The sequence below is a fragment of the Henckelia pumila genome, chromosome 4 (assembly GCF_033568475.1).
Source record: "Henckelia pumila isolate YLH828 chromosome 4, ASM3356847v2, whole genome shotgun sequence".
NCBI lineage: Eukaryota > Viridiplantae > Streptophyta > Magnoliopsida > Lamiales > Gesneriaceae > Henckelia > Henckelia pumila.
Window position 1 is genome coordinate 18,323,923 of NC_133123.1, and position 23,683 is coordinate 18,347,605.

Sequence of the window (23,683 nt, forward strand, 5' to 3'; positions counted from 1 at the left end):
CATGTATGCAAGTGAACTGTGTACCAAGACACGAGGTCAAGAATATCTTATCAAGAACAAACTTGGGTCCTGGTATGTGCCACGCTGAGCCGTCGCTACAGGAGGTGACCAACAAACTCAGAAGCCCTGATGGTAACCTAACACAAGTACACGTGTCCAACCAAATATCAGTGACCTAACACGAGATCCGTGTCCAACTGATATTGGTGACCTAACACGTGTCTTTGTGTCCAACCATCTACTGACAGAATAAATATCCAAATACCGGATATCGCAAGGATATAGATTCAATATGCTCATGTATGCAGCATACAGTCGTGACATGCTATATATATAAAGACATATAAAACATGTAATCACATAATCCATGCAAACACATAATACATGCATACTCAATCTGGATATCTCGAATAATACTTTCGTACCTTACTAAGGCAGATCTTAGAAGCTTCCATCTAGGTCCAAGCCTACCATGCAACACTACAACATAAATAACTATGCATTACCTAGCATGCCAAACATCACCTACTAGGCTCTAAAATCCTTAATTAAACTATAGCCTACTCCTTATTTACTATAGGGAACCAAAGCCATACCTTCATCCGTCGTCAGCCCGCTGATGACGCATGCCCCAGAGCCTAGGCATAGCCTAGCTACGACCCCTAGACGCCTCGACAGAGCTCCGCCACCTGGATGCTACTGCGGACACTGTCCGCTATAATAAAAAAAAATACTATTTCCTACTCCAACTCTTAAATAAAGAGTCCCGAAGCCCTTAAATAGAGCGATTACCGGGAGAGGAGAGGAATTTTTGCACTTCAAAATGAGGAATTCGGACCCCTATTTATAGGCGAAGTTTGGACGGTCCGAACTGGGTTCGGATGTGTAGTAACCCAGATTCCATTTTAAGATAATGATATGTTAAACATGATTAAGGGTTAGTAATTAACCAATTCCAGGGCATAATTGGACTTCAGAATTACCAGAGGGATCGCTGCATATAAGGGTGATAGCCAAGTTCCACTTTCCATGCTATGATATGGCATATACTTTTAAATATGGCAAAACATGATTAAGGAGTCCTTATTTGGTAAAAATAAGTGGAAAATCAGCTCCGTAACGTCCGAAAATGGTAGGAAGGGTCCCGGGGGTCTCGGACAGTTCGGAGGCACCGAAATGAGTTCGGACCATCCGAACTCAAAGACCAAGTTTGGACCATCCGAACCTGGGTTCGGAGGATCCGAACCCAGCAATTAGGAGGCTCCGAACTCAGCCAGATCGAAGGCTCCGAACTCCCCCAGACAGCAATGCTAGATGACTAATCCGCGATTTTTGACAAGTGTCGTACATGCAGGTTCGGAGGGTCCAAACCCAGTTCGGAGGCTCCGAACTCCGATGGATTTTTGGCTATAAATAGGGCTCTTCGGAGTCATAATTTGAAATATGAATTCCCGAGGTTCCTTCTTCAGTTATATAGTGTGAGATATACACTTGAGGGCCCTATCAGTTATAATAGAGGTTTTGGAATAACCAAGGAGTGGTTATAGTCATCCGGGACTAGCGACTCCAAAGGGCTATCTACGGACGAAGGTATGGTCCGGGAATCTATTTAAGTTTTGGGAGTACTTATTAGCTTAGTTAAGACTTATAGAATTTATGTAGTGATACGGTGAACTTTTGAATATAGGCTTGAAACCTAAGATCCTACTATACTTGAACTAGCCTAGAGGTACGTACACATTGACTGAGATTGCCAGCGAGTATACATGTTTATATGTTGCATTTATTTGTCATTATTATATGGCATGATATATGATTTACCGCTTTCTATATTCATATGTCATGTGCATATACACGTTGAGCCTATAACTTGTTATACCTGACTATAGAGCCGCTCAGCTCTATACTCGATAGTCTGTCACTGAGAGTACCGCGACGGCGGGGGCATTTATGTCTGTCTACTCTGGTGTACTAGACGAGTATGGTTGTACCCAGAGGTTGATCCGTGCGGTGGCAGCACTCATGTGGCGCCGGTTCTGAGCATGACTTTTCAGATGACCCTTTACCAATCATCATGTTGCATGCATTATATACATATGTTTACTCATGTCTATGTACTGGGCGTTAGCGCTCACGTCCTAGTTGTTATCTTGGACACCCTATTCCATGGGGCAGGTCGCAGGATGGACGGAGCCGGTAGTTCGAGGCAGGACTAGAGAGCCGGAGCTTTTCAGGAGTTTATTATACAGCAGGATTCGATATAGCTGTATAATGTTTACTTTTAAGTTTTCGATATGGTTGTATCACTACAGATTTAAGCCTGGGTTATGTTACTAAGCTGATATGTAAATTATGGTTAAGTTTCTGCACGTTTTTACTCTGTTAAGTATTTTGCTGTATTAAGTTTAATGCATGTTATTTGTTGCCAGTTAGTAGGTTATTTCATGCAGGGTCACTATATTTTTGGTATCAGAGCATGCTTAGATTTTGTGATTAGTACTTGGGATTTAGAATTAGTTAGAGTAATTCTTGCGCATTTGGGATTTTAATGTGCAATTCTTTTCAGGATATGGCTGACGAGAGTCACGGTAGTGTTGGCCAGGGAGGTGGTCATCATCATCGTCATCACCGCCATCATGATGATCAACATCGTCATCATGAGGATAGACGTTGCTACTCTATCAATAAATTCATGCAAGTAGGACCGAAACCTTTGGTGGGAGGCGAGAATCCTGAACAAGCAAGAAGTTGGATGTCTAAACTCGAGAGTACTTTTCGTGCTTTCGATTGCACTGAGGATCAGAAATTGGAAGTTCTAGAATTTGTTCTAGAGGATCGAGCACGTTTTTGGTGGGATGCCAAAGCTGCTCAGGCACGTACTGAGAGAGGACATGTGACTTGGGGAGATTTCTGTCAGCAGTTCCAGAAACTGTATTTTCCTCCAGCTGTTCACCAAACACGATCGATGGAGTTGCTTAATCTGAGGCAAGGATCAATGACTATTGATCAATATCAGCAACGATTTCTTGATCGCTACCTTTCAGTCCTCATATTAATGAGAGTGATGCATCGAAGTATGATCTCTTTCTACAAGGCCTGAACCAAGATATCTACTCACAGGTTGTTGTCTGTGATGACCCAGTATCTTATGAAACGTTGGTGAACCGTTGCCGTCTTGTGGAGACCAGCAACAGGCGGGCACAGTTGATGATGCCACCACAGCCTAGTGGATCTTTTGAGCCTCGAGCTCAATCTGTTGTGCAATCTGGACCTACGTCTTCTTCTACTCCTACTACTTCATCTGGATCTCGTGGTTCACGAGGTATTTTCCTTTTTGGGAAAAAGAAGAAGAAGGAGGAGTTTTGTAGTCACTGTGGAGGGAAGCATCCTGCAGCTTCATGTCGGAGAGCTACTGGTGCTTGTTATATTTGCGGTCAGCAGGGACATCTACGGAAAGATTGTCCTCAGCGCATGGGTTCTGCTAGTGGATCGGGATCACAGGTTGGATCTCAGGCTTCTACTTTTCCACGACAGCAGCCAGCACCACAGAGTTCTTCTGGTTACCATCCCCAATCTCAAGGGCAGGTATTTGCTCTGTCTCAAGAACAGGCTACTGAGGGAAGCGATCGCATGTTGGCAGGTACCTTTTTGTTATGTGGTATTCCTGCACTTGTTTTAATTGATACTGGAGCATCGCATTCCTTTATTTCTAGTCGTTTTGTTAAGAGACATAGATTATGTTGTATCTACTCCGCTGGAGCAGGAGATAGTAACTAAGCGTCTAGTGATGGGTTGCCTTCTAGAGTTTGAGGGTAATGTATTGTCAGCTAATTTGATGATATTAGCGATGGCAAATTTTGACTGTATTTTGGGAATAGATATGCTGACTTTGTATCACGCTACTGTGGATTGTTATCAGCGTCTGGTACAGTTTCATCCTGCTGTGATAGCTGGTATTTTTATGGTGAGGGTGCGCGACCTCCGATGCCACTTGTTTCGGCTCTGAAGGCATGTCATGTCTTGGAGTCAGGTGGGTAGGGCTACCTTATCTATACAGTTGATATGTCCATGAGTAGTACGGGTATTGATCAGTTACCGGTAGTCAGTGAGTTTCCTGATGTATTCCCTGATGAGATTCTTGGTTTTTCTCCGGTGTGAGAGGTTGAATTTGGTATTGATTTAGTACCAGGAACTACGCCTATATCCCGAGCGCCTTATCGTCTAGCACCATCAGAGATGAGGGAATTGAAACAGCAGTTACAAGATCTGCTTGATAAGAGATATATTCGTCCGAGTATTTCTCCGTGGGGAGCACCTGTTTTGTTCGTCAAGAAGAAAGATGGATCAATGCGATTGTGTATTGATTACAGACAGTTGAATCGTGTCACCATCAAGAATAAGTATCCTTTGTCGCGGATTGATGATCTATTCGATCAACTACAGGGTACTTTTGTTTACTCCAAGATAGATCTGAGATCTGGATACCACCAGATGCGGGTACGAGACTCAGATATATCTACGACTGCTTTTAGGACCAGATACGGGCATTATGAATTTCTGGTGATGTCATTCGGTTTGACGAATGCACCGGCAGTCTTTATGAATCTGATGAATCAGGTATTTCGAGAATATCTGGATAGATTTGTCATCGTCTTCATTGATGATATTCTTGTCTATTCTCATGACAAGGATGAGCATGCACAGCATTTGAGGATTGTTTTACAGACGTTACGAGATAAGCAGCTGTATGCGAAATTGAGCAAGTGTGAATTCTGGCTTGATCGGGTAGTGTTTCTCGGTCATGTGATTTCTAATGAAGGGATATCTGTTGATCCTAGTAAGATAGAGGCAGTGCTGAACTGGTCTCGTCCGACGACGGTTGCTGAGATTCGTAGTTTCTTGGGTCTAGCTGGATATTACCGTCGGTTCATCGAGAATTTTGCACAGTTGGCCAGACCTTTGACACAGCTTACACGTAAAGATGTTGCCTTCATATGGTCCTCGGATTGTGAGGAGTCATTTTATGAGCTGTGTGGACGTCTTACTACTGCACCTGTGCTAGCTCTACCTTCTGGATCAGGAGGGTATGTTGTCTATACTGATGCCTCTAGTCAGGGGTTAGGATGTGTTCTGACACAGCATGGACATATTATTGCCTATGCTTCTCGATAGTTGAAGATGCATGAGAGTAATTATCCAGTACATGATCTCGAGTTAGCCGCCATTGTATTTGCACTCAAGATCTGGAGGCATTATCTTTATGGCGAGAAATTTGAGAAATTCACGGATCACAAGAGTTTGAAGTATTTATTCACCAGGCGGAGTTGAATATGCGACAGAGACGCTGGATGGATCTTTTGAAGGATTATGATTGTGAAATCAAATATCATCCAAGTTCTGTTAATCTTACTACTGATGCCTTGAGTCGGCAGGTGAGACTTTCTGCATTTCAGACTAGTGAAGTATCTCATATGATTCAAGAGTGTTGTTCATTGATTTTTACGCTCAAGCACAAGAAAGGGAGAAATGAGATTCGGTTGTATACTATTTTGTCTGAGCCAGCATTGTATTCTCGGATCAGAGATGCTCAGATATCTGATGTTAAGACTCAGCGTTTGGCACGTTTAGCCAATGGAGTTAATACATCTGGATTTCATTTTCAGGCAGATGGTTTATTGTGCTTATCTAATCGAGTAGTTGTACCTAATGTTGCGGAGCTCAGGAACGATATTCTATTTCAAGCTCACAGGAGTCGATTATCAGTTCATCCTGGAAGCATGAAAATGTATAAGGACTTGCGAACTAGATTCTGGTGGAAAGTGATGAAGAGGAGTGTGTATCAATTTGTTTCGAGATGTTTGGTTTGTCAACAGGTCAAGGCTGAACATCGACGACCAGGTGGATTACTACAGAATCTTGAAATTCCCGAATGAAAGTGGGAGCACGTGACTATGGATTTTGTTACCCACTTACCTATGACTTCACGTCAGTGTGATGCTATCTGGGTCGTTGTTGACCGTTTGACGAAATCAGCACACTTTATTCCTTACAATCGGGAGTATTCTTATGATCGCATGGCACACTTATATGTCCAGGAGATAGTGCGATTACATGGGATTCCAGTGAGCATAGTCAGTGATAGAGACCCGCAATTTACCTCACGTTTCTGGGGTAGTTTTCAGGAGGCGTTGGGTACCACTCTGAGTTTGAGCACTGCATATCATCCGGAGACTGACGGGCAGTCAGAGCAGACGATTCGTACTTTAGAGGATATGCTACGTTCTTCTGTCATGGATTTTGGCTTATCTTGGCAGGATCAGTTACCTTTGATCGAATTTGCCTACAATAACAGTTATCATCGTAGTATTGATATGGCACCTTTCGAGGCATTGTATGGTCGACGGTGTCGTACTCCGTTATTCTGGAATGAAGTCGGGGAACGACAAGTCGAGGGTCCTAAATTGGTGCAGCATATTGTAGACAAGGTAGATTTGATCAAGCATAGGATCAAAGTTGCTCAAGATAGACAAGCCAGTTATGCTAATATTCGTCGCAGGCCACTTCAGTTTGAGCCTGGTGAATATGTGTTTCTCCGAGTATCACCTTTCAGGAAGGTGATGAGATTCGGCGTGAAAGGCAAGTTGTCTCCTCGTTTTATTGGACCTTTCCAAATACTGGAGAAGATCGAAGATGTTGCATATCGTTTGGCTTTACCGCCAAATCTTTCCAGTATACATAATGTTTTTCATGTGTTGTTACTTCGACAGTATATAGCTGATGAATCTCATGTGATTCAGTCTACTGATATTCAGCTAGAGCCAGATCTGTCTTTTGTTGAACGACCAATCCGTATCTTAGACAGAAAGGAGAAAGTTCTTCGGAACAAGACTATACCACTTGTAATGGTACAGTGGCAGCGCCGAGATATTGAAGAAGCAACTTGGGAAACTGAGAGTCGTATGCAAGCAGTGTTGGAAAAACGCGGCTCTCAGATCAATCACGATTGATACCCGGTGCAGCGGAAGTTTAAAAATTTTATTATGGAACAATTCCATAGTGTGGGTATCAACCGTTTACTGATTAAATTATTAGTGTGTGTAAAATTAAATAACTATTATTAAATTTTACCTTCAATCTCGAAGCGAGATTATTGGACACCACACAGATTTCTCTGCGCTTCTTGTATCTCCCTGGAACTGATGAACAAGCTTTCCTTCAATCAGGTCCACGAATAGAGGTTTAATCCCTCTGATAGATTGCACTAGAAAATCTATCAGAAGTTTTCTACGAAGAGAATAAACGAATTTGATTCGCTATTCCAGACTGCAATTCAAAATCACAGACCGGAATTTCTCACGCAGAGAAGGGAGGGGGCGGCCGAATTTGAGAGAGAGGAGGCTAGGGTTTTCGAAAAACCTGTCTCAAATTATGACCTGTTGTGTGTAATTTTTGTACTGTAATAACTTATTTATAATGCAGGCCACTAACACCTTAGGGCCCATTAGTCATAAGTTGAGGCCCGACAAGCAAAGCCCGCATGTTCAGAAATTAATATAAAATTCATCGTGACTCCGATTGATAAACCGATTTTACCAATGTGCACAGAAACCATTTCTGCACATTTTAAAGTCAAGATAAATTTTCCTGAATCCGAATTCAGTGGTTTCCAAAAATGTACATCCCTATGTCATTTTAGGAAATCCTACTCCCTTACTCTTATTTAAGAAGTCCAACTTCTTTATTCATTAAATTTAACTCTTTAAATTTAACTATCTCAACGGGGATTAAAAACTCCATTACACTGTGTGACCCTCAATGGTTCAGGGATACAGCTAGCCGTGGGCTCACAACTCCTTGTGACTCGGAACAACGATTTCCGACTTGCCCAACGAATCATGGTAAAGCGCCTAGCAACATCGCCCCATGATTCCCTAGGTATCACTGATAGTGCCTACAAGAACCAGTAGATTTTGGTTAGCGTACAGTACGGTCCCTTCATCCATATATCCCGATCGAATCAACAACCATTGGTATATCGAGAGTCGCTCAAGATTCGATAACTATGCAATACATCTTGAAGATCAAATTAGTGACATCGCATGTGCTACTAAGAAACCATTTCTTAAATCACATCAAGTACTCTGGCCAGAGATTCGTCACACTAATATCTCCTCAGATCGCATAGGATATCCACACTCGCAAGTATGTGGTGAATCCTTGACAACAATGCATCGACTCCTATATGTGTTGTAACTGTACCCAATCCCGACACCTGATGACCCCCATAGAGTCGGTAAACGAGTCAAAGCACAGTACTAGCATATAGAGTCTCCATGATGTTTCAAGTAGTAAGGACTAATGGTGTACAACCAAAACCGCGGACTTTATCCACTCGATAAGTGATAACCACTTGGAAAGTCCGGATAGGGTAGTTCGATTATTCATCCTATGAATATCCATTTGCATGCTTCGAACATCTCCATGTTCCCTACCAATGAAACGTGGTACTCCGCATCGCAAATGCTAGTCTCAAACTCGAGCGATCCTTATCCTTATTCTCGGACGGCTCAATCGACTAGGAACAGTTTAGAATATACAGTGACTATAAGATGTATTTCATGATAGACATCCACATGTTCTACCACATCTTACATACACTATAGTATATTCAAGGTCTTTATCAAAACAATAATAGTATATCACAATATAACAATATGAAGAAAGATAAAGTCATTGCCATTAATAAAAGTGTAAATTATATTAAACAAAAGATCGTTTGTACAAAGAGTCATCAAAGCCCATAGCCACAAGTTGGCTCACTGGGCACCCACTCTTTCAAGCAGAATATCCTGAGTTGTTTGCTTTGTATTTTTTATTACCATGTAGTTGTAATTACAGTTGTTGTAATAAAACATGGTTTGATGTTTCATATTATTATCTTGATTTGTCTTTAGATTTTATTTCGCGAACGAAATATCTAAAGGTGGGGAGAATGTAGTAACCCAGATTCCATTTTAAGATAATGATATGTTAAATATGATTAAGGGTTAGTAATTAACCAATTTCAGGGCATAATTGGACTTCAGAATTACCAGAGGGATCGCTGCATATAAGGGTGATAGCCAAGTTCCACTTTCCATGCTATGATATGGCATATAATTTTAAATGTGGCAAAACATGATTAAGGAGTCCTTATTTGATAAAAATAAGTGGAAAATCAGCTCCGGAACGTCCGAAAATGGTAGGAAGGGTTCCGGGGGTCTCAGACAGTTCGGAGGCACCGAAATGAGTTCGGACCATCCGAACTCAAAGACCAAGTTCGGACCATCCGAACCTGGGTTCGGAGGATCCAAACCCAGCACTTAGGAGGCTTCGAATTCAGCCAGTTCGGAGGCTCCGAACTCCCCCAGACAGCAATGCTAGATGACTAATCCATGATTTTTGACAAGTGTCGTACATGCAGGTTCGAAAGGTCCGAACACAGTTCGGAGGCTCCGAACTCCGACGGATTTTTGGCTATAAATAGGTCTCTTCGAAGTCATAATTTTAAATACGAATTCCCGAGGTTCCTTCTTCAGCTATATAGTGTGAGATATACACTTGAGGGCCCTATCAGTTATAATAGAAGTTCTAGAATAACCAAGGAGTGGTTATAGTCATCCGGGACTAGCGACTCCAAAGGGCTATCTACGGACGAAGGTATAGTCCGGGAATCTATTTAAGTTTTGGGAGTACTTATTAGCTTAGTTAAGGCTTATAGAATTTATGTAGTGATACGGTGAACTTTTGAATATAGGCTTGAAACCTAGGATCCTACTATACTTGAACTAGCCTAGAGGTACGTACACATTGACTAAGATTGCCAGCGAGTATACATGTTTATATGTTGCATTTATTTGGCATTAGTATATGGCATGATATATGATTTACCGCTTTCTATATTCATATGTCATGTGCATATACACGTTGAGCCTATACCTTGTTATACCTGACTATAGAGCCGCTCAGCTCTATACTCGATAGTCTGTCACTGAGAGTACCGCGACGGCGGGGGCATTTATGTCTGTCTACTCTGGTGTACTAGACGAGTGTGGTTGCACCCAGAGGTTGATCCGTGCGGTGGCAGCACTCATGTGGCGCCGATTCTGAGCATGACTTTTCAGATGACCCTTTACCAGTCATCATGTTGCATGCATTATATACATATGTTTACTCATGTCTATGTACTGGGCGTTAGCGCTCACGTTCTAGTTGTTATCTTGGACACCCTATTCCATGGGGCAGGTCGCAGGATGGACGGAGCCGGTAGTTCGAGGCAGGACTAGGGAGCCGGAGCTTTTCAGGAGTTTATTATACAGCAGGATTCGATATAGCTGTATAATGTTTACTTTTAAGTTTTCAATATGGTTGTATCACTACAGATTTAAGCCTGGGTTATGTTACTAAGCTGATATGTAAATTATGGTTAAGTTTCCGCACGTTTTTACTCTGTTAAGTATTTTGCTGTATTAAGTTTAATGCATGTTATTTGTTGCCAGTTAGTAGGTGATTCCATGTAGGGTCACTACAGGATGGTTCGAACTGCCACTTGTCCGAGCCTTTTTGACACCTGGGCTCTGCTGAGTTCGGACGGTCTGAACTTGGGTTCGGACGGCCCGAACTGGTCCGTGTGCTCCGAACTGTTTTGGTCCTTCCGAAGTCATTTTTGGACCCCCGGGACTTACCCTACCATTTTCGGACGTTACGGATCTGATTTTCCACTTATTTTTACCAAATAAGGACTCCTTAAACATGTTTTGACACTTTTAAAATTATATGTCATTTTTTAACATGTTTAAAATCACTTAATCTTATAAAATAGAACCGGGCTACTACACTTACACTTCTGAGCAATACACCTATAGAGTGAGTGAGGAAATTCATTTTAGCAGAAGTAGTCAGTTGAGCAGGACCAGTTTAACAGTCAGTTGAGCAAGGAAACCGAAATTTTGTTAGCAAATCTACAATAAGCAGAAGTTTGGTTTTAAAGTAATGAAACTCTGTTTTGTTTGATTCCAGCATGTCAATATACGAATTTCTTCATGATGACTGAAGTCCAGCTGCTCCAAAATCGTAACTGATGCATTAACTCAGGATCATGACAAATAATGACATTTAATAGGGAGCCTAACAATCAGATTTCTCCCTATAAATAACACACAGATTTCTGAGATCTGTTACACGAAATTATGAGCAATACACCTATAAAGTGAGTAAGGAAATTCAGTTTAGTAGAAGCAGTCAGTTGAGCAGACCAGTTTAGCCGTCAGTTGAGCAAGACAACCGAAATTTTGTTTAGCAATCTACAATAAGAGGACGTTTTGTTTTAAAGTAATAAAACTTTTTTTTTAAGATGGAACCCGCAGCCGCTACCCTTAGGTGCGCTCTGGGTAAACCCCCATACTAACGCAATATCCTGTAAACTACTCTAGTCAGGTAAACCACACTGGATAAACCCTGTTTGACAGGCTAGTCCAAAAAAATGTTGGCAGGGAGAATCGAACTCCTGACCTTACCCGAATTGCTTCATTAACATGCACTCTATGATTTTCTTGTGTAACAAACTTGTGGTGGTATGAATATATATTCTGCTACTCTGAACTCTGAATCTCTGGCCTCACTATTTAGAAGAATACCATATAAGGGATTGATATCAGTTAGCCACAAAATTTGCAAGAAACTTGATACACTCTCTGAATTAAGTTTATGTTTTTCTGAATTTCTGGAAGAATAAGTCTCTGTCTCTGTACTTTGTTATAATTATGTATATGTGTGTAAGAAATCTTATTAAAATAATTTTAAACGAATGCTGGCACCCCATTTACTGAATGACATCCATATCACTCACCCACCCAAATCACCCATCTCAGATAAGAACGAAGAACTCGAGAATGATGAGCAAAACCAGTTCTGGGGTGTGAAGAAAACCAACAAACTGTTGATGATTTGCTTATGTTTAGTTTCGCTTCCATTTAGTTGTATTAAGCCGCTGTGTATTTATTTAGTCGTTTTCAGTTAAGGATTGTAAAGACTATTTAAATTTGAGATTATGAAAGACTATGTAATTTTAGTTTCATGAATGAGTAGACTGGTTATTCCGAAATTCTGTACTCAAATGTTTGTTGTTTAATATGAAAACGTTAAATAACGTTGATGTCAAATAGATCCAATTTCAAAGCATGATAGCTGACTTGAGTGTCACACTATTTTCGTCACACATTCTCCGACGCCACTAACAATCGCAGATGACAACTCCAAACTTATTAATGTAAACAATGAACGATCATTTGACCACTCAAATTGATTGATGATGCGGATTCAACACTTTGGTTTTATCTATATATATATATACATATATATAGTTTTTTTATGGTGTCCAACAACTATGCCCAATTCCGTGTCCACCATGTACAATAGGTGAGTTGACCAGCACAATTGGTGAGTTGACTTATATATGATGGACACGAAGTTGGATATAATTGTTGAACACCATAAAAAAACTCTATATATATATATAGACACCCCCACACCCCCCGTCCCCACCCCCTAAAAAAAACAGCTCAAATATGCGAGTCTAAAAAAATACCTAGAGAAGTCGCTAGAAGTTGTGTGTCACCAATTTTAAGTCAAAATAGGATCCACCCTCACTCCCACCAGCTTTCCACGTTTCGTCCACGCATACCTCAAATTCTGTGGCTTATATTCAACGCATTCAGATAGACATTAGGCACCATCGATTCCTCACGTTCATGCTGCAACATGGAACCGATTTTTATTATTATTATTATTATTATTATTATTATTTTAAATGGAACCTAGATTTTTTTTTTCTTTTTTAAATATAGAATCTAGCTTTTAAGGTAACCGTTTCTCCCCTTTTTCTGAGTTCCACATATTTTAAAACGAGAATAAAAATAGCATATATTACTATATTTGGACAGTATATCTCTATATGGATCGAGCTAATTCATAAGTTTTTCGAGTTGGTTCGATTAATATTTGATTTGTGTGAAAGTTATCGAACTCGAATATATTTGGAGCAATAGATTTGGGAGCATTTATAACAATTAAAAAAATGTTATTTTGATCTTTTGCTTGAAAATGTTTTTTTTTTTTTTCATGTTTTTTAAACTTAGATTCTACGTTGATTTCTTCTTAATTAAATTGAAATTAAAAGGCTAGTGGAATATTGATTCTGATTTTACAAAATTGATGGTGGTAAAAAGTAAGTAATAAGATAAATTATTTAGCAAACACTTTCTATTTTTCATTATATTTTGTTTTTAAACACTACTCAATTTTAATTTTTCTCCATTTCTTCGTATAGAATTTTGATCACTTCGAATCTTTTAATTCTGTTCCAAACGCTAGCTCCCTCAATAAACATCACCTGGTGTTTGCAAATTTATAATAAATCAATCTTTAGTAAATAAGTTATTGAAATTTCAGTTTGCTGCGAAAGACTTAATACTTGTATATATATGTATGTATGTATATATATATATGTATATATGTGTCTGTGTGATGCAATAACACATTCTGCTAACTATGTGAACTCATGATGTAATTTTGGATTTTTTAAAGGATAATGCTAAAGGTACAACAAATATCGTGTACAACGATATTTACAACAATTATATCGTGAAATTTGCTATTTTATCGTGAGATTTTGTATTCAATTTATCGTGAGATTTTGATATATATCATTTTTACATTGTGTTGTAAGATTTGTTGTAAAAAATTTGTTGTACATGTAGCATTGCTCTTTTTTAAAATACCTTCTATTTTATCAAACTAACTACACGGTTTTACTATATCGTAATTATATATTTTTAATATTTTTATTTTTTTCTTATAATTTCAATATAAAAATTTTAAAACTTTTTAGAAGATATTAAGTATTTATTTTGTTACAAAATACACATATCGTGTTAGTGTAGCATGACACGATATATAAACTAAATAACTAATAAGCTACCATGTTAAAAATTAAAGTCCATGGTTGTGTTCGACCCGAAGATCTAAGCTATATTCACGTCAAATGTCCTGAACTCCAAATTAATGAAAGTCTGAAAATATTAATTATAAAATATCATATATATATATATATATATATATATATATATGAAAATGTCGTGCTCGTGAATGATAAAACCAAATTAAAATATACATTTCTATCTAATATTGAATGTTGTAACTGATTTTTCTCGATAAATATTACAATTACAATTATTATTATAATTATAACATAGCAATTATACGAGTCAGAAATGAATGAAAAGTTTTCTTTATGTTCAAAAAGAAAGAAAAAGCACAAAAGTAGAACTGTAGAGCAATCGTTAAATATATGAAATAACCATGTAAAATCGAACAAACATATCGAAACTAGTGATATAGAATATGTAAAGCTGTCACCTAAAAGACATATAGAGATGAATTATTTCTGAATAAAAAAATAATTTTATGAGGCATCATTTAGTAGTAATCCGCTCTGAAATCAACTAATTTAATAACATAGATTTAAACATACAATAAACTTAAATAACATAATTAAAGATAATTGCGAAAAACTTAAAGCAATATTAACCTAGAGGTATACAATCGGTAATAAACTGGAACTCGAAATAATAATATACAACCCAATTATCGTCTAATACACCAAAGGATCAATCCTAACTAACTATGTTGACATCAACTGAGACAAAAACCCTTGGTCACATCTACACACTGGTCCCCGAACAGAAACTTATAAATGTTCCGTCGAATGGGGTGTCCAAAAAAAATATACGGACGTGAGCGCCAACAACGCTCGGTACGAAGGTATGTAACACACCGAACCGTCACATCAGGAGGTACTCCCATATCATAAGAACAAGTGGATGAAAGTAACCGGATCCAAATCCATAGAATCCATCCACACAATAACTCGGGGCTAAGCAATAGGGGCAGTCCTGAGAAAAATGTGGCACGGGGAGAAGTTAAAAATAAGACCCTCTTTCATTAATAATGTATATAAATATATATACATATAATATTAAAGAACATTCACGTTAAAAATAATTTTACCCATATTTTCTCAAAATAAAATATTCAACAACCAATATTATTTAAAAATCACTTTTATTGCATTTTTTAAAACAAAGTCGTCATTTTTTGACATTTAACTAAATTCATCAAAATGTAAAATAGTACTAAATAATGAGATCAAATACGAACAAAAAATATACATATATATAGGTGATAGATAATAAATTAATTTAATATAAATTAATAAAATAATGATGCAACAATCCATTAATAAATGAAAAAAAATGAGAAGAAAAATTCTACTTTTTTGTAAAATTACTCAATTTTCATAACCTGCAATCTAAGTAATCAACATGATTTAATTGAATAATAAGTAAGAAAAACTTGAGGATATGTCTACCTATGATCAATGGAAGTCTGCGAGAAATTTTTGTGCATGTATTAAATTGGTTGGAGGGCCGCATGAGGAAAAAAAGATAGAATTTGAATAGAGTTAGTGAACTATTTAACTCATTTGGAGCAAGATTTTCGTCATAAAAACATATTCACGATTTATGTATTTTGTTATAACACTATTTATTAAATAAATTTATTTGGATATTAATTTAAATATTAATTTGTAAAAAATAATTGGAGGCCCGTCTCAAGGTAGGGCCCTGGGTGGTCGCCCGGCCCGCCCTACCTTAGGGCTACCCCTGCTGAGCAACCCCTCTACTGGTAATATTAAGGTATAGAGTCAACATGATACTGCGTGTAGCAGTAATAACTGTGGCATACTAAATGCACATAAATCATGTCATATAAACCATGCAAACATAGAACATGCATACTTAACCAAGATATCTCGGATAATACGTCTGTACCTCTAATCGAGCAACTCAAGCAACCTAGTCACTCGGATACTCAAGTCCAAGCCTATAAGCAGATAATATCACTTATCGCTTACTAAAAATTTTAAGTAGACTAATAACTACTCAAATAATCTAATCAGAGTCTAGCGTTATACATGCATCCATCGCCAGCCTTTTGATGGCGATGACCTCAAAACCTAGGCACAACTTCGCTACGATCTCGATAACGCCTCGTTATCGACAGGCCCCCGAAACAACGCCTATAACCCACTAGAATCAAGCAGGACACGAGAGAGAAGAGAGGGAAGTGAGCAATGAAAAATTGAAAATGAGGTCCTTAGCTCTCCTATTTATAGACAACGATCGGAACGTATGATCGATCTCTTGTTCGGAGATTCCGAATGCACTCGGAGCTTCTTATCTCCCTTCCGATCTCGTATCACTGAAGGTGTCCTTTGATTTGACAACACGGTTGTTGATAGAGTTCGGACTTTCCGAACTGAGGGTTCGGAGCTTCCGAACTCAGCCTTATCAAATCACCAATCAGAAATTCATATCTGTCTGTCGAGATAAAGTTTGGACATTCCGAACTCGGGATTGGAGCTTCAGAACTACTCGGAGCTCTCGATGGAATCGAAACCACCGATCTAAACCTAGCTCAAGTTCAGACCTAGCTTCCGAACTACTTGAACACTTGAAACCCTCCTGACCATTTTTGAATGTCCTGAATTCGATTTTCTAATTATTAATCTCATCCGAGAATTCGCAATCATGTTTTAACCATTCTAAACATGCTTAGATAATTAATTATTTATTTCAAAAATCGGGCTACTACATTTAGCTTATGGATGAGATGATGCATTATGTATAATATAAGGACAATAATTAAACATATTTGGACAAGATGTACATGACACTAGTCCTTTAGGTTGCGTATGAATTTCAAATACATGGATTTTAAATGATTCGCGGAGGAGGATGAGGACTTGCAATATACAAGATCTCGCATAAGTTTGATTCGTAATCTAATGGACTCGACACAAGTCATCGATATTATTCATGTCCAACAACGACTAACTTTAGCTCACAACTTAGCTCATTTTGCTTCTTATTTTCCTTTCTTCACTTGTTTGGTAGACTAGGAATTTTCCCACGGTTGATGGAAAAGCGTTGTAAATTGATCTATTGATTAATAAAAATTTGCATAAAAAAATTTACAAAGCCTTCCAAAAAAAATTTGTTCATGAACTTCAAATCTACATCTTGCATATTTACATAGTACTTCATGTTAATTAGGATGACTTTCAAATTCATTAATAATAGTCACTTGCAATCCATTATCATTTGTAACATTAATGTGTAAATAATTAAAGTGTTGACCGATCTTTTCGGTTGTATATTCTATTAGATGTAGCGGGTCAAGTAATAATGTAGTCGGATTAGAGTTCGGATTGATTCCACATATACTAATATTTAATTACTAAAATTTTAATCACTTAACTTAATCTAGAGAAAATAAATAAAACCTGGAGGATGAAATTATTATCTAAATTTAATTACCTAATAAAATTTTCAATTAAATCTAATGGTAGTCAATGATCAAGAAAGAATTCAAATTCAAATAAAGAACTAAAACACATAACGATATCAAACTCTACTATGTCAAAACATGTTAAAATCCAATTAATTATTAAATTCTTGCACAATCACGGTGAAATACCTAATTTAATTATATTTTTTTTTATAAAATTAATAATCTTATATAAATCTAACAATCTAAATATTTCTAATTGAATTTAGTTAGATTTAAATGCATTAAATTGTTGTGGAATTCAATTTTAACTTAAAATCTCATATCGAAACCAAATACTATTTCTAATCGGTTTAACTTTATGTTGATTGACGTCTTTGAAGCCTCCTTTAATCAATCCTCTTTCGATTCAAGATTAATCAACAAACATGTAAATAGTTCATCAGACTATTCACAAGAAATAATTAATCAACATCAATCAATTGAAAGCAAAAAAAATAATATATTGAAAATAAACAAAGCATCAAACACATAATTGTTTGGTCCTATCGTGCTCTTTGTAGGGACCCGACCCGGATCACCTATTAATTAACTTATTAAGTATGCAATTAAATATAAACCTAAAACGATAATCAAAGCAACTAAAAGATAACAAGTTTACAACCCAAACCGGTAGTATACAATCGACGACTAAAATCCAAAGTAAAATAGTGATATACAACCAAATAGAAAATCAGTAAACCCTGAAACAAAAATACACCTCGCTGCAACCCCTGATCATGCTCTCAGCCCTGCCTCGATCCACTAGCCTCCCCCAATCTGAGTAATGTCCCGTCGAATGGGATGTCCAAAAAAACACAATAACATGGACATGAACGAACTACGCTCAGAACACAAACACAACTATAATTAGTAGATATCATTCCTTAAGTTTCAATAATATAAATTAATTTTTATTTTCATAACAATTTTTTGTTTAAGTGGTCTACTTACAATATTGAAACTCAAAAGCATATAAAGTTGATTAAATTTATTGATTATTTTGAATTTTTAATTGATAAGTTGTATATTAATTATAAAATAAAGGCGAAGAAAAGATTATGAGATTGTATCACAGAATTAAGATATTTTTCGTCATTATAACTATATTATGCGAACATTATTAGTGGATATCATTCATTAAGTTTCGATATTATAAAGTATTTCTTATTTTACTTATAATAGATAATTCTGAATTTTATTATAGACAGTGTTATGTAGGGGGAAAATCCGGTACTTGGAATGCATAAATTATTTTCTTCCATCCCAATCTTAAAATATTTTCTCTCATATTTTTTTCAAAATTTAAAATAATGGAGGTAATAATGATAGCCTAAGAAGTTTTTGTTATTTTTCAGATTAAATTTTGTTTAAAATAGTGGTGATATTAACGTAGATGTTTATGTTTATATATAGATATAGATTATTGAATAACAAAAAAAAAATATTACATGGACTAAAAAAGTTATGACTCAACAATTAAACTTTATTTCTTGAATTAATTGAATAATAACAGTATAATTCAAAATACTCGAAAGCACAAAACAACTAAACCCAAAAAATTGACTTATTGAATATTAAAATTCCCAACTCTTGAAAAAAATTGAAATAAACATTCTTTATTAGAAGAACAACATTTCATTCCTTCTCTTGTTTGATGGTAGATTTTAAATTTTTTTGTTGCCGATGAGGAGAAATCATACATCAGTGTTCTTTTCAAATGAGAATCCTTCAAACCATCTGGCGAAATTATTGTTTTGCATGTAGATTTTAAGGTTGTAGAAACTCCATCTTCCGACGATAGAACCTGTTGGAAAAAGGGATTTATATTTGGTAATGTAGCAAATTCGTTTTCATATTATACTAAATTTTATGATAATTACCTCCACATCTCCGGTTTCTGTCCTTTTCAACTTAGAAAACAGATCCGATTCATGTGGTAATCCAATAATCTCAACAATAAATATATTAAATTTTAAATAATGATTATTAAAGGAAAGATTATTAAACCTGGCTCTCAAAAAATTTTCCAGCATATTTTTTCAGGATATTAGGGTCTGTTAAAATTTTCATGACAGTGTATATTCCATTAAATCTACGAATTATATTGGTTCTCACTTGAACTTTGAACATAATATATCGATCAGCTATATAATCAAATTATTTTGGCATTTCTGTAGCATCAATACCCTAAAATAATGTATGAAGGATTAATGTTTGATAAACGTCTATAAAAAAATTATGAAAAAATAAGTTTTTTGGTCAATTAACTTGTTCATGTTTTGGTTTTGATCCATTAACTTTTCCAATGTGCGGTTTGGTACACTAACTTTGCATTTTAAGTTTTTTTGTCCAACTACATACGTGTCAACTTCTGATTGGTCCAAAATGATGATGTGGACCAATAAAAAGCAAACACGTATGCAGTTGGACCAAAAAATACTTAAATGAAAAGTTAGTGTACCAAAATACACATCAAAAAAGTTAATGGACCAAAACCCAAAGGGAGTAAAGTTACTGGACTAAAAAAATTATTTTCCCAAAAATTATACCTTATATTATCATAAAGTTATAATGAAAACCTGATTTTTCATTTCAGTCTTCAATTCTAGTGTTGTTTTTCCAAAAAGTTTAGCACATTCTCTATCCCAGAGTAAGAAAAATGCATTTTGAGTTATGTCAACAACTCTCACTTGAATCTTGAACCTAGGGATCAAATGCTAAAAAAATATGTGCCGTAAATATATCGGAAGAAATCTAACTAATTATGATATATTTGTCATATTATTTTGGAGCAAACCTCATATAATAATAAATTTTAAGATGATTAAAATACACGACACTTCAAGAGTAAACATACCAAAAATTTCAGATTCATCGATGACTTTTGTGCTCGTCAAATCTTTGAAGTTCTTGAATTCAAATATCTTTGACGGAAATTTGTGATATTCTATTTCGAAAACATTGGTTTTCTTGATGCGATTAATTTTGTAATTGTTCGATGTGGTTTTGATTTTTATTTTATTTTGCGTAACTATCATATTTTTTTATAGCATAAAGACTATCTTCAATTTGTCAATGACATTATCTTTTATAGTTGCATGTATGCGTGTTTCTTGAAATTGAGAAAAATAATAATAAATCAAAGTGAGATTGAAGATAAAAATAAATATCAAAAAGTTAGTAAAAGCATAACAACTTGAATTTTAATAGAAGATAAATATAAATTACATAAAGTTCGTGTACTTAATTTAATATCTTGGAATATACATTCCATTGTCGGTTTTTCCTTGCTTTGGTATGGAAGTAGATCGTAACAACGTATTAATCTTAACTTTAGCGCCCAATGTCAGTCTGAAAGATTTATATCACGAAAAACTCGAAACAATAGTGCCATTTGTCTGTACTGACTGGTGATTATGTGGTGACTATTTGAAGAATAACTCTAGATCGTAACAATTTAAATGTTAAATATATTTATACAATAATTGAGATCAAATCAAAATTAAAAATGTTCTCTATTTTTGTTATTTTTTGATTTTATTGTTTTTAATTACCGAATGAAATATTATTAGTTATTTTGTACCTTTTTTTAATTACGGAGATTACGGAAATATATCTATGTAGATAAATATATGTAAATATTTATACGGTTTAGAATATTTATAAATCTATATTATATTATGTATCTAGAATAAAATAAGTATTTGTCATAAATATGGTTAATATTGCAAACCAATAAAATTTATTTTAAATAATGTTCTATTTACATTTCAAAATCTTTCATACTTTTTATTATCTTGTATTCTATTTTAGCAAACTAGTATTCCACCCGTGCGATACACGGATTATATCTTGAGTATAGTATGATTAAATTGATGGATGGTGTGAAAAATTTTGACTATGAAATTAAAACGAACTGTATTATTTTTCGTTCCAAGGAAACAGAGATTTTCGATCGGGCGCATTTTTTACGTTCCTCCGGGATGTGGAGACATGTATTATTTAAGATGTCTCCTAAATGTAAACCGTGGTGCCACTTGCTATGATGATATAACTAATGTTAATGGTGTTCAATACCATTCATTTCGTGATGCTTGCTATGCATTGGGATTGTTGAATGATGACAAAGAGTATATCGACGGCATTATTGAGGCAAGTCATTGGGCTTCAACACAATCTTTGAGAATTTTACTTGCTACTCTATTGTCATCGAACTGCATCAGTCGACCTGAAATACTTTGGGAATCATGTTGGAAGTATTTGTCAGATGATGTTTTATACAGACAACGTAACCTGTTGCAACACCAAGGTATGCATGCATCAATAAAGTTTTTCAGTTATATTTGTTAATTTTTAAAAGTATATATACATAGATGTGTATGTTTTTGATTAATACCTTTTTTTTTGGTAGAATTGCAATTGAGTGATGATGAAATTAAAAATTATGCATTGGTTGAAATTGAAAAATTATTACGAAGCTATGGAAAAAGTTTGCGTGAATTTCAATCAATGCCATTTCCCGGTGATCAATATTTTCAGACTACTTCACGGAACAGATTAATACTTGATGAGTTGAGATTTGATAGAAGATCTTTGTCTGAAGAACATGATAATCACCTTAATAAGTTGAACTCTGAGCAACGTCATGTGTATGATACGGTGATGAATGCAGTTCATTCAAATAAGGGAGGTGTTTTTTTTGTATATGGATATGGAGGTACTGGAAAAACATTTGTCTGGAAGACTCTATCTGCATTCTTGAGATCGAAGGGAGAGATTGTGTTGAATGTGGCATCAAGTGGTATTGCATCTCTTCTACTGCCTGGTGGAAGAACAGCTCATTCACGCTTTGCGATTCCATTTAATCCTAATGAAGAATCAACATGCAATATCAAACAAGGGAGTCCTCTTGCGGATCTTATTGAAAAATCTAAGCTTATAATTTGGGATGAAGCTCCAATGATGCATAAGTTCTGTTTTGAAGCTTTAGATAAAAGCATGAGAGATATAATGAGATTTGTCAATCCTTCAAGCCTTCATTTGCCATTTGGGGGCAAAACCGTTGTTTTTGGTGGTGATTTTCGTCAAATATTGCCTGTTATTCCAAAAGGCAGTAGGCAAGATATTGTTAATGCAACCATCAATTCTTCTTATATCTGGAGACATTGTACAGTTTTAAGATTGACGAAAAACATGCGACTACAAAATTTAGGTTCTGATGAAGAATGTGATAAGACAAAGCAATTTTCTGATTGGATTGCTAATATAGGAGATGGAAAAATTGGAGAATCAAATGATGGTTATGCGACAATAGATATTCCAGATGAACTTGTGCTGAAAGATTATAACGATCCTATTGCATCGATAGTCGAGAGTACGTATCCTTCGTCAGACATTTCTATCAGTGATACTGCATATTTTCAACAAAGAGCTATTTTGGCACCGACTCTTGATGTCGTTCAATCCATAAATGAATACATGATATCTCTGAATCATTCTGAGGGAAGATTGTATTTAAGTTCTGATATGGCATGTCAATCGGATAAAAGCGTTGGTTTATTGCATGATGTTCATACCCCTGAATACTTAAATGGAATAAGATGCTCTGGAGTACCAAATCACGAGTTGAATTTGAAAGTTGGAACTCCAGTTATGTTGCTGCGGAACATAGATCATTCTCTTGGTTTATGCAACGGCACTAGATTGATTGTGACTAGGCTCGGAAACCATGTTTTGGAAGGAAATATTCTGACTGGAAGTAATGCGGGTCACAAAGTACTTATTCCAAGAATGTCTTTGACTCCTTCTGATCCAAGACTTCCTTTCAAATTTCAAAGAAGACAGTATCCTTTGATTGTATCATATGCAATGACAATCAACAAAAGTCAGGATCAATCATTATCTCATGTAGGACTTTTTTTGAGGAATTCCGTGTTTAGTCATGGTCAGTTGTATGTCGCTGTATCTAGAGTTACCAATCCTAAGGGTCTCAAAATATTGATATGTGATGGCAAGACCAATCAGAAAAATTCAACAACAAACGTTGTATTTAAGGAAGTTTTTCAAAATTTATAAGATAATTTGTTTGTTTTTTTAATTATATGATATATAATGCATATTTCGATTGTTTGTTCAATATTTTTTTTAATATTTTTTTTATCATTAACTGTATAAAATAATATCACGTGCATTG

General features: G+C 36.0%; 1 protein-coding gene across 1 annotated transcript; it reads left to right on the forward strand.

Moving 5' to 3' along the window:
* Nucleotides 1-21,483: 21,483 nt before the first annotated feature.
* On the forward strand, nt 21,484-23,565 carry LOC140860595 (uncharacterized). The gene is made up of 2 exons (XM_073263597.1): nt 21,484-21,799; nt 21,902-23,565. Exons 1-2 carry the CDS (start codon nt 21,484-21,486, stop codon nt 23,563-23,565), a joined length of 1,980 nt encoding a protein of 659 aa, XP_073119698.1.
* Nucleotides 23,566-23,683: the final 118 nt, after the last annotated feature.

Bases quoted from the DNA above. Each gene is read 5' to 3' on its own strand.
- LOC140860595 (XM_073263597.1), top strand. From the start codon at position 21,484: ATGTATTATTTAAGATGTCTCCTAAATGTAAACCGTGGTGCCACTTGC. The intron at 21,800-21,901 runs GTATGCATGCAT...TTTTTTTGGTAG, and splicing joins TAACCTGTTGCAACACCAAG to AATTGCAATTGAGTGATGAT.